This window comes from Syngnathus acus, chromosome 5, assembly GCF_901709675.1.
Source record: "Syngnathus acus chromosome 5, fSynAcu1.2, whole genome shotgun sequence".
In the NCBI taxonomy this organism is placed as follows: domain Eukaryota; kingdom Metazoa; phylum Chordata; class Actinopteri; order Syngnathiformes; family Syngnathidae; genus Syngnathus; species Syngnathus acus.
Window position 1 is genome coordinate 270,432 of NC_051091.1, and position 12,056 is coordinate 282,487.

Below are 12,056 nucleotides of genomic sequence, written 5' to 3' on the forward strand. Positions count from 1 at the left end.
GATAGCTGGTGGGAAAGTAAAAAATCATTTGACCACAGTTCCCGCGTGACCTTAGCGATCAAATCGGATCAACGGAAAAACGACGCTTACGAAGCTCTGAAAATGATTAAATATTAAACATCACTAAAATAAACGGTCTGAACTCAATGTTTTAACAAAGGTCACGTTGTTTGGACATGGGTGCGGACGGACCGAGAAAACGTCGACATGCGCACTTTGAGAGACATCTTGGGGAGAATATTCACCGTGTTTTGTATTCACTTCTGACAGCTTTATGTCGCCTGGTTATCTGCTTTCCTTGATAGCAGTCGAATGGTATGCTGGTGGGTTGGCCCTCTGCCTTGGAAGAAAAGGCCAAAAGTATGCAAAGAGCAGCCAGGAGGTCAGGGTGAGAAGAGATTGAAGAAGATGAGGGAGGGGCTGATGAGGGTAAAAGCTACAGTGTCTTTAATCGTCATATTTGCACCATTTTCTGACAGACGGCCTACCTACTGCTTGTTACAAAGTCCCATTTTCCTTCAAAAGTGAAACTAAATTCATAAAGCAGAAGAATGTTGTGAACTTGCCTTCTTTTTTTGCGGTGGGTTGTGGCTGTGAGGAGACGTACTACTCTCCGGGTAGCCGCCGCCACCGCCGCCATAATGAAGTTCACTGTACGGCGGCGACGTACAGTCAGAACCTGCGTCCCCAAATAGCCCGTGGCCACTCAAGGAATTATGTAATGACTCTCCAGGGGAGAAGCCTCCTTCAGATAGAGAGAAGCGTTCGTCAGCGGCCACAGTGTTTCCCAAGTTTGCATTGAGGGGGGAGCAAGTGTAGATGAGGTTGAACTCTGTCCTGAAAGCCTGTTTCCGAGATAGGAGGGTTCGCTCTGACGTCGAACTCGACACCGGCTTGAAGGAACTCATTCGATCTGGGCAATCGGTTCTCAAAGAAGCTCCGGGAAGGAAAAAATCTTCGGCGGCTCCAGCCGAGTGAGAGCACAGCGAAAGATCCGGGAGCTGCGTCCGAGGGTTATCCGAGTCGGTCTGAAGTACGAAAGAAATGACAACATGCGTACGTACGTACGTACGTATATGGTAAAGTGACATTGATACCAAACAAATGCGCTTTCGACAAACGGAGCTACCTCCGGAGAGACGGACTCTGGCCGGTCGACAGGCGATGCCTCGGGGGACGAGATATTCTAGAAACGCAGAGGAGGCGGTTAGATACAAGTCAAATGTATTTGTACAGCCAGCGCTAAATCACAAGCAGTCTCAAAGGGCTTCACAGAGACAACAATTGACAATTCATCTCAAAGTTGCCACTTGCCAGCGTCAAACATACAACCCAAATATTGACAAGCTTAGCGTAAATACGGCAAGTCTTGAAAAATCGTCTCATCGCCGTGAAGCATCAGACGAGGTGAACGGAAGCCCATCTTTAGCAGGCGGATGCAGCGAGCGTAAAGCTATTGGCACCAACGGCATGGGATCTGGCGACAAACAAGTCAACCTTACTACTCGGCTTACTTCAAATTGGAGCGGTGTGTTGCAGCGGCTGACGGAAAGCGAGGTCATCGGCGAGTACGCCAGGCCGTTGGATAACGAGGAGCCGTAGGGGTGGCGAAGATGCGCAAGTAGCGCATCGTCCTCAGGAAGGGGCGGCGTGATGGGCGACAGCGGGCGAAGCTCAGAGGATAGCTGCGACGTCTCCGTCGTGTACTTGGCGTGGCGCTTCTTCAAAGGTGCATTGGATTCTAGGGTCAAAAATGGGGAGTGGTCTCAGGCACACACACACACACACACACCGTTTGCTGCGACCATGAATGCATACCGCTGGAAAAGGGATTGGGGGTGGATCTGCCGCTGGTGCTTTGTTGGGAGGAGGTGGACTCGGTGCCGTCCGCCACGCTGGCTAAACAGCTCTCGTCCTCCACCTGCTTGATCCATCTCTGCATCGATATACAAGCACGTTCATTCAATATATACAATGGAATGAACAGCCTGAGCTCAGCCTGTCGTAGGGTGCGGGACCTTTTTAAAGCAGCCGTAGGTGCCGTCCAACTGAAGCGGACGGGGCCGGCGTCTCTCGGGATTAAAAGGGGAGCCAAAGCGAATGTAGTGTCTGGGCGCGGTGCAGATGACAGAGTGGGCGAGGCCCGGCAACATGTTGAGGGTGGTGGCCAGCACGGTCGGATCCGTGGTTATCCGCAGCGGCCGCTCAACGGTCACTTCTTGCTGGATCTTCTCCCCTCCAGGAATCTTTTCATTCAACCATTCCGTCACCAGGTACTGAAACAACAATCGTTGGCTATGAAAAGAACTCAACTAGAAATGCAGGCTGTCAAAACTCAATCATTGACTGACTAAGCACAACTGTCCAAGGCAAACGTCAAAAGTCTGATCCCGTCGAACCTTTTTGGTCTTGGGGTAGCGTAAATTGCCTCTGTTGATGCAGTTAAGAGCCTGGCCATCTTCATCTAAGAGTTGTCCGGCGGCCATCCCGCCGCTCTCCCTTTGGCCCAACTCCAAACCATACGGGCCGTGAAAAGCGTCCTCGTCTAGAGCGGCATTTTGCTCGGGCAAAGGAGCTGCTACGGCGGCGGCGGCGGCCTGCTGGGCTAGCGCTTGCCGTTGCCGCCTGGCACGTTGGGTCGAGCTGGAGCGGTACCGAGACATTCGGCTTTTGGGACGTGGTTTGGCGGAGCGTGCCGGTTTAGGAGGGGCGACGGGAGCGGGCAGATTTGGTAAGGAGCATTTCCCTTCAATCGTTTCCTATGAAAAACATCATTAAATATAGCTCTAGAAAATATTTCAGACTTTTTTCTTTCTTTCTAATACCGGTACTACTGACTGTGACATAGGTAGCGCGACGCGTGCTAACGCCCACTCCTGCGTTCTGGGCGACGGGGGCGGCTCTCGTCGTTCCCTCTTCTGTTTCCACACCATCTTCCTTTACATCTGCTCCCGTCTTCCTTCGTCTCTTTTCCAGAGTGTTCACGGTCTTAAATCCGAGACAAATTGAACAAAACATTTGGAATCAAACACAAACACGATGCCATCATCAAAATGGCAGCTATTGAGCCTTGATTTTACGCGCTTTGGTCACGGCCCCCAAACACCGTACAAAGTCAAAGAACGAGCAGGTAAATCTTAGCACTAGTCCTTCAGTTTCCGTGACAATTTATCATTTGATAAGAAGAAGTCGGCCATCATGAAGGGCTTTTCACGACTTCTGCTTCTGCTTCTAGGACAAAACGTCCCCCGCGACCCCAAATTTCTTTTCCCCCTTCCAAGACTTTGGAAATAACACGCTTTCAGGGTGAGCGCAATTCCAAAATTGTGGACCCCAAAGTCCGCGCAAAATCGAGGTTCGGCTGTAATGGGACAGGTCAATACAAACTTTTTTATTGCCGATGACAATTCCATTTTCATCCACCTCTCCTTCCTCAGCCTCTTGCATCTTCATTTCATCCAACAGTCCCTAATTGCAGATAATGATTCATGCTTACAGGTAAGGCTTTGCAAAGCAGTGATTAGAACCTGGAATTTGCTTCCCCACATGTACTACTTGGAGCTAAACTGCTTTGTTATTGACATACTGAAATGTATGGGCTCCATACCTCCGCATCGCTGTTTCTTTGCACTTCTTTGGCCTCTTGGTGGTGGTGGTGGTGGTCGCTAATGGGGAAAACCTGGAGTTCTCTTCTGCGGGCCTTTCTCTGCCGTGTCTCAGCACCGAGCAAAGGAGAGGGCGGCGCTACCGTCGCTAAGCTCTCCCCGGGGCTCACGTTATGTTTCTGCACAGGGCAATTCTGGTTTCCCTTATGGCAAGCACAGTCCACTTTGTAATTGCTGATGGATGGATGGACGGATATCAGAACAAACGAACGAACGGTCGGGTTAATTGGAGCACATGGCAATAAAAGGCGCTAAATAAGCACATAGCATCATCTATCCAAGCAAGAAATACTAGGTTACAAAGTGAACAAAACGAAAAATCAATTCTGCAAAGCGGTACTGACCAGCTGTTGAACTCGTAATCAAATCCGATGGTGACTTCGGCATCTTTTGCAATCGGACCGATGGCATAGATACACAGATGGATCATACCCCCGGCAATCACGTGACGCACCTGACAAAGGAGTCCATGCGTTATTCTCCCAGAAGTGGGAATTAGCTGCAGAGAACTCACCTCGGCGTTGGGTGCGCAGGACCTTCGAATGAAGCGGGCATCATTTCCAAAGGTCCTTGCATCCACACACATCTCCACGCCATTGAATTTGGAGTAAAACAGTACAAAAGGGTAGGGCCTGAAAGACAGCAAAATGGGACATGGCCTGTGTTGTGCAAGGTACTTGTGGAAAAGATGTCCACTCACTTTGCCCCCATCACAATGCAAAGACATGTGTTGGAGTATAGTATATCTAAGGAGTGACTAAAATGCACAGTGTCTTTCGTTTCAAACCATGTCCTTTGCGTTGTCCGGGCTAAGAAAGAAAAGTACTTTGTACTTACTTTGTAAAAAATTGCCCATTGACCTCAAACTGTTGCTTGAGCATGACCTTCCCCCGATACTCGATAATAAGGACGTCAGGGTCGAGGTTCTTGGCGGCACGAAGGATCTTCCTGTGTTTCTGCACACGCGTTACACGTCCCAACTGCAGCTGCGAGCGAGCGATAAAGCAACATTTCAAGAGATGCATTTTACAAGATGGTATTTTGACAGTAAGGTTGCCGTAAACATTGTTTTGCTCCTGGATGGATCACCCACCCCTGTCTGTCTGTCTGTCTGTCTGTCTGTCTGTCTGTCTGTCTGCGTGGCTGTCTGCGTGGCTGTCTGCGTGGCTGTCTGTCTGTCTGTCTGTCTGCGTGGCTGCCTGCCTGCGTGGCTGCCTGCGTGGCTGCCTGCCTGTCTCTTTCTCAGTCTGTGGCTCGCAAAGCCCCATGCAGCTGAGCGAGCCTTTCTCCCTCTCAACGGTAGGTCACGCACGCATTCAGAATCCTGAAGCCCACTCCCTATGGCAATCTATTCAAGAAGGATGGCCGGGCCAACCTGCATCTGTGAGCCCAGCACAGTGTGATTACAGGCCAGCTGGGTGCGGTCGATGGTATCGGCGGCGGCGACGGACGGAAGACCGACGGGTCCGCTTTCTGCGCTTCCGACGGCGCGGCGAAGCCGGAGCAGCGTTTGGACGTCGGCGCTGTACTGGTTGGCTAAAGCCTCCTCGTATTGCTCCGTCCACTTGCGGATTCTACTCTCCCATCCCTCGGCCGTGATCCCGTCCAGCGCGCTGGCCTCCGTGGTGGAGTTCTTGACAAAAGAAAAGATGCACGGAGTCAAAGCGTATTTACTACGTACGTACACGTACTGGACGGACGCGGGTCGTACCTTCATCCTCATAGACTTGCGAGAACCCTCCCGAAAAGCCTGAGAGAACACACGGCGTGAAAAAAGAGTCCTTTTTGAAAAGATGTGGCAACGAGTACTAGCGTGACATACTTTGACTTTCTTGCCCTTTGGTGTGGCACTGGCTTTTTCTGCGCTCTTTTTCCTCTTTTTGGATTTACTTCTTTTGACCCTGTTGACAGTCAGTTTGATGCTGGTGGGTGTATGCTGGGTGGCAGTGTAAGAGACGGTGGAAGGGGAGACTTCTTCATCGCCGCTTTCGGTGGCACTGCTTTCTGCGGCTACCGAGAAAGCGCAAGTCCGTTGTCGCTCTCTTCGTGAACAGGTGCAAAGTGAAGTGAAGTCAAATACCTGAGACCATTTCCGTTTTCCTGTGCTGGCCATCCGTTGCTTTCCTCCCATCAAGTCCCCTGCGACAAAACAACATGATGGAAAATTAGAGTTGACAACATCCAGTGGCAATGAAACCGATGGATGAGGAGTAAATCAATGGAGCTTCAACCAATACATCTGCCAAAACAAACGTCTTCTACAATGACATCAGTAACATGTATTTGCATGTTTACAAACATACTATATACCATACACAACTCATTGAATGGGAGACATTTGCAGCAAGTTCTACATGACTTGTCACGTATTCATCGGGCCCACAGCTTTTGGAGGCTAGTGTGTGTGTGTATATATGGAGGCTTTTGCCAACAGTAGAATCATTTGGATGGCCGTATATGTCAGGCTTCTTTTTTCTTTTTTTTTTGCTGGGATACACAGGGCACATTGTCCGTGGCTCACCTGCAGTGGTCACATTTAATAAACAAGCCATCCGACATGAGAGCGCAGTGACACCAGTCGGCCGACGCCCCGTCCTCCTCCGAGGAGCTGTCGCTGTCTGCCGAGTTGTCCTCCGTCGTTTGGCTAGAACGGGAACCGCGGACGGCGCCGTTGAGATCCGTTCGCCCGACCGTGGTTTGAGAGAGCGGGGAAGCGGGCGGTGTGGGAGGAGGGGGGGCACCATAGTTGTGATCCTGACAACACACAACGGGAGACTGTTTTTTTTTTTTCCCCAAACAACAATTGTTCAGGCAAAAGAGGGAAACGTGAGGGCAAAAACAGTCCAAAGTACATGACGCTTACACAAGATGAAGGCCTTCACACGTCAAAGGCCATCGTCGCAAAAAATACATGCGCATATCGTAAGAATGACTAAAAACGCTCGGTTTCCTTGTCCAAAAGTTTTCATACATGATGGCGATGAAAGGCAAATGCAGTGGCAGGGAGCGATAAATGTTAGGTCAACCGTGAAATTAAACAAATGCAAAACAAAGTGAGCGTTGCCTTTTGGCACCTTTTTCCGACCACGGTCTCAGATTTGGAGGTGCTCATTTTCACACACAGCTACCGACCGACCGAGTTGGAAATGAAGTTGGAAACGCTTGAAGAAACTACAGTACCGCAGCATCGGCAAATACCGAGGCCGCCACCGACCCGGCCGGCCGGACTGCCTCGATGCCTTGCCCGTCTCCAAAATGGTTCTATCTGTGACAGCGGACCAAACTCTGCCATCAGCGACCAGTGTGCCCACATCGAGGAGTAGGAACGCATGTAGATTGGCACCCTGGAAGACCCTGCCCAGGGCGTAGAGTGGCTCCACTGTTCCACGGCCGGGAAGAAAAGCACAGCGCCCCGTCCCAATCTGAGATTCTACCTCCCGGCGGAGCCTCGGCTCCGTCCGTTCCATCCGTCCGTCCGTTCCATCCGTCCGTCCGTTCCATCCGTCCATCCGTTCCATCCGTCCGTCCATCCATCCATCCATCCATCCATCCATCCATCCATCCATCCATCCATCCATCACCCCTGAATAAAGCTTACAAGGGAGGCTGAAGAAGGTGATTTGTACACGTTGAAGCAGACAGTAGTAGGAATGTGCATGTGATATTTGGTGGCGCTTGCTGATCATTTTGACCGCCGTTTACTTGTTAGAGCTCCATGAGCAGACAGGCACACGCCAGATAGCTCCCGTGTCTCGTCGAGGCACAATTAGCTTTCGACCGCTAAAGAGACAAGATTAGCAGAACAATTTCAGCCTTTCGCCAGACAGACATGGGGCTCCGCGTCACAGACGCCCGCCGTCAAGACAAGCAAAAAGCTCCATCCGTGCCCACCAGCGCCCGCCCACGTTAGCCACCGCCGCTGAGGCAGCCAGGCAGGAGCACCTTGTTCGCTGGACCTCCTGGCCGTGTCAGCCGTCCGTGGAGCCAAGAATCTCCCTCCGTCCACGCAGCCGTCGCAGGAGATGCGGTGGCGTCGCGCTGCCAGTCAGCACCGGAGGTCTGCTTATCAAAATTTCAAAGTTGGACTTGGAAAGAGCAGCAGACTTCCCGCAACGGGGATGAGCGTTCAGCCCGGCGCGGCGCGGCGCGGCCTGGCCTGGCCTGCTTAAAACGCCTCACTTTCAGGGGACTTGCCAGGAAATGAAATGGATAAACGGGGGAGGAATTGAAAGCAAGCCTTCCTTCCGGATTTCAACGGATTAAATAAGGACCCAATTTCAGCGTACAAAACCTTGCCCAAAACGTCTTGTTTGCGTATTCAGATGTTGAAGCAAAGACGTTCACGTCAATTTTGGAGTCCTTCATTTGATGGATTCGCAATGATTTGGAATGGACAAATTGCCATCAGAGCCTCCAGTGACATTTTTTCTGCACGCAACATGTGGATGCGTGCTCAGCCAACGTGGAAAGTGGAAAAACAGTCGAAGGTGGGGAAATGGAAGCCTAAAACAAGGGAGCCACCCTGGAGAATCACAGACCAACGACTGAGCCTCGCTCGGCACGGTAGATTGAGAGCAAAGGGAAAGATGGCGCTGCGGTTGAAAAGAGCCAAGGTCAACAACCAAAAAGTGCTGCAAGGAAGAGCCCTTCGCAAAAGTCAACGAGAGGTTTGTTTCCGGCCGCAGCCCCTGAAATGCATTTTGCGATTTGAGATCACTTGGTGCGATCACTTTTGTGCAGTCGTTGCACAAAAACGCAACTAAGGAAAGAGTCATTTGTACTCACAGCATACGGTAGTCCGCAACACCCATGACTTTGTGCACTTCCACAAGTGTGGTTGTTGAAGTTTTTCTCATTCACGGCGGGGCTTGCTTCAACAGATTCAGGGCTGAAATGTTCAAAATCAACGTTAAGTGCAACCTCTATGAACATGGCAGTAAAGAAAATGCTAGATACAGTCTTGCCTCTTCATACACACACGACGAGATGGAACTAAACCTCGGAAATTGCAGATGGAATGCGGATGCGTCATTTGATGCAACTCTTGAGCCGACACCAAACAACCTTGCTCTTTTTCTCTTCTTCTGGCTTTGTTTTCCAATCGAGAAGATGATTTTGCATTCAACCGAAAAGTCTCACGTGTGGTGTCGGGGTGCCATTTTTTGCCAGCGTAACGCATGGAAAACTTACTCGAATCCAGCAGCCATTTCTGTGTAAGACGTTTCAGGTGTGGTGACTCCTAGAGTGATTACTATGCTCATGACGTCCGTCCGGCACAGCGACACTCGGGTGGTTGGGGAAGGGGGGAGGAAGGGGAGGGCGGGCTACAGCGAGGGCTAGCAGCACAGGATGGAGTTGGGAGGGGAAGGACAAATTAAAGGGCTCCGACTACAGTGAGCAACCACTCCAGTGTCGAGGAGCCGCCGCTGAGCCGTAGCCCTCGGCTGACACTCATGGGGGGGGGGGTGGGGGACCTGTGGACACACAAGAGGGGAGGCACTTGTTACACAAAGCCACGGACTCACAATTCAAGAGATGTCGCTCATTTAAGACAGCAACATGTTCCAATCTAGAAGATAGAAACTTGAGGGTCTCCGAGTCAGCGGTCGGTCGGCAGCGCAGCACGCTAAAGCCGAATAGATCTGTATTGTCACACATGTACAACGAACGTATCAGCAGAAAGTGGGCAATGCCGAGCCCTCGGATTCTCTCAGAGCAGAGACTAAGCAACTTTGTGTTTCAGGTTGGGATATGAACGGTGAGTAAACCTAGAAGGCCGGCCTGGGAACCCACAAAATGAAATAGAGCATGCGTACAGCACCAAGCAATGCAATGTGCTGGCCAATTGAATAATAGGACAATTGCAAGAGCCCTCCGCCGGCCGCAAACATTGCCTAAGTGTCCCCCACAAATACAAGGTGGCGGGCGGCAACCCCGAACGGAGAGAGCACTAGCACTGCACGTTCCACTTCTATCCCACTCAATCACCTGAACTACACTTTGATGAAAAGATGTGCCCATTGGATTTGAGTGAGAAGCAGGTTTGCAAACGTTTGCTTTCTGCGGCAAAAGTTGCACTTGAGCAAAGCGGAGGCTCTAACAGAAAACAAGAGCTCCCCACTAAAATACGAGCAGTTGCTCAAGGCTGCTGGGCTGGGGGTTGCTAAGGTGGGGGAGGGAACAGCAAGTCACCAACCAAGCGGATCGGTTCCGTCGATTGCCCGCACGGAGGGGGTACCAAAAAAGAAGGGGGGAAAAAAAAAAAAACATCAACAACAGCCGAGCTTTGAGTCGGATTCACACGCTCGGGCGAGGTTAGGAATGTAGCCATAGATGTACGTTATGAAAACACAGAAAACGGGCCTAAATATGTATCGTAAAAATCTCAATAATGTCCAAAAAGGTTTGCTAGAATGACGAATGTCAATTTGGGGGGGGGCTAACGTGAGCTACAAGAGCAGTTGATCACTTTTGGTAGCTAACACAAGCCACATCCATGTTCCGAGTCGGATTCACACGCCCGAGGGAAGTTACAAATGTCGCCAAACACACAAGTTATCAAAACAGCGCAAATGGGGCAAAAACATGGATGGTAAAATAACAACGATAATGTCTTGAAATCACCCAACTGCTTCTCTCTCGAAAAGTATTTTTGGAGCCAAAGTAAACTCCAAGAGCAGCTGGTCGCTCTTGCTAACACAAGCCACATAGATGCTAGCTAGCTAGCTAGCCAGCTAGCTAACTAACTAACTGCATCGAGGATATTTGAGGAAAACGCGACTGGGCCCTTTTAGCGTTGCTATCATAACGATGAGACGAATCGATCGAACAAATTGCAAAAATATAAATCCTACAATTTGATTGCAACTCTTAGTATTTGACATAACTCATGGCATAAGTTGAATTTTGGTGAACTGACCACGGGCTTTTGGCACTTTCCGAAATTAATTAACTAACAATAGCGGGGGTCGGTTCTCATGCTTGCTGGATAAACACTCCCAACTAACATGGTGTACTTCAACACATACATTTTGTGTGCGTGTGTGTATAAATACATACATACACACAACATTCATACACAACATAGATACATACACGCGCGCGCGCGTACACGTACACAACAAACCAAGCACCCTTGTTGGTGGACTCATGTTTGGGAGACATTCAGGTCGCACAATCATGAAATAGTACAGACAGCAGACGCTATCCCACTACCTGTGATAACTTCAGTGGGTGGTAAATAATTAGCTTGCTATGTTAGCTTCTTAGTTGTGCCAAAATGACGATCATTTTGCAAGAATGTCACTGTCTCACACAACTGATGATAATGTTAACTAGCATAAGAATCAGTCACTGACCTAAAGATGCATGATAAAGTTGCACAAACGAGGCAAATTCCTTGGAGTAGCCCAACATCAAATCCAATCATAGCAGTAGGCCCGTCCGTCGGCCGCGGTGTCTCCTGTCTCCCTATGCCTTCCAAAGTATCGCTCTGCAGCGGACGGAAACAAACTTCTCCACGTCTCCCACAAAAAAAAAGAAAGTGAAATCCTTAGCTCCTTACAAATGCACTGCATTCGTGGGGTGAATCCGATCAATTCCAGGCGAACGAATGAATTTATTTAAAAGTGCAGCCTATCTGCAATTACTCATTTTATTGAGGTACTCCTGTCTATGTTATTGGGCTCTTATTCGGCCTCGGCTCTTCGCATTTGAGAAGACCGCCCCCCCCTGCTCGCCGGCATCCACGGCAGGCAGGCAGGCAGGCAGGCAGGCAGGCAGGCAGGCGGCAGGCAGGCAGGCAGGCGGCAGGCAGGCAGCCACGCAGGCAGGCAGGCAGGCAGGCGGGCGGGCCCATGCAAGCGAAACTGACGTGCAACTACGCCATGGGGTTTCCGTGTCGACCGTGCAGGGGCTCGATTGGGTGGCGCTTCCGAAGATGTTTACGGGGAGAGATTTGTGTCAAAAATTCTTTCCGCGATTTGACCTTGACCTGTGTGTGCGTGCACGCGCGTTTTAGTCATTCACACAAAGAAATGTCCAAAACTCGAGAACATAAATTGCGTGTGAAGGTTGAGAGACTGAATTAAAACTTGTGGAGTAACATTGAATGACCTTTTTCAAAGACTGCCAATCAGCTGAACAGAAGAACGAATGTAGAAATTACGCAAAAAAGTGATGTCATTTTTATGTTGGTTTTGTAATGCAGAAAAAGTTGATTTTTTGCTAACTTTGGCAATTAGCAGGCATCAATTTAAAGTTAGAACTGTAGGAATTTACATTTAAGTGATTTACATGGGCGCTCATGTGGAACTGACCACCAGCTCATGAGGTGGCTTTAGACAGGAGGTCAACAAAAGTCACGTCAAAACATTCACAACAAATGCAGAG

General features: G+C 50.0%; 1 protein-coding gene across 3 annotated transcripts; it reads right to left on the minus strand.

Moving 5' to 3' along the window:
• Positions 1-426: 426 nt before the first annotated feature.
• setd5 (SET domain containing 5) lies at positions 427-11,494 on the minus strand. 3 transcript variants are annotated; one of them, XM_037251475.1, is made up of 21 exons: positions 11,024-11,490; positions 8,856-9,139; positions 8,451-8,553; positions 7,608-7,724; positions 6,187-6,419; positions 5,746-5,804; positions 5,488-5,675; positions 5,377-5,415; positions 5,041-5,298; positions 4,503-4,651; positions 4,180-4,297; positions 4,010-4,119; positions 3,608-3,839; positions 3,388-3,468; positions 2,839-2,988; positions 2,400-2,759; positions 2,019-2,276; positions 1,819-1,936; positions 1,515-1,741; positions 1,130-1,186; positions 427-1,028 (listed from the first exon to the last, which is right to left on the minus strand). In XM_037251475.1, the coding sequence occupies exons 2-21, from the start codon at positions 8,924-8,926 to the stop codon at positions 537-539; spliced, it is 3,420 nt and encodes a 1,139-aa protein (XP_037107370.1). In that variant the 5' UTR covers positions 8,927-9,139; positions 11,024-11,490; the 3' UTR covers positions 427-536. The 3 variants fall into 3 exon arrangements, with proteins under 3 accessions (XP_037107370.1, XP_037107371.1, XP_037107372.1); XM_037251476.1 differs by lacking the exon at positions 7,608-7,724 and having other exon boundaries at positions 11,024-11,488; XM_037251477.1 differs by lacking the exons at positions 427-1,028; positions 1,130-1,186 and having other exon boundaries at positions 1,591-1,741; positions 1,793-1,936; positions 11,024-11,494.
• Between the last annotated feature and the right edge of the window lie 562 nt (positions 11,495-12,056).

What these genes read in the sequence shown, in the direction of transcription:
- setd5 (XM_037251475.1), bottom strand. Translation starts at nt 8,926, where the DNA reads ATGAGCATAGTAATCACTCTAGGAGTCACCACACCTGAAACGTCTTAC. An exon ending in CAGGAGGTCCAGCGAACAAG is followed by an intron (nt 6,420 to 7,607) that starts GTGCTCCTGCCT and finishes GTGTGTTGTCAG; the next exon opens with GATCACAACTATGGTGCCCC. An exon ending in TGCTGGGCTCACAGATGCAG is followed by an intron (nt 4,652 to 5,040) that starts GTTGGCCCGGCC and finishes GCTCGCTCGCAG; the next exon opens with CTGCAGTTGGGACGTGTAAC.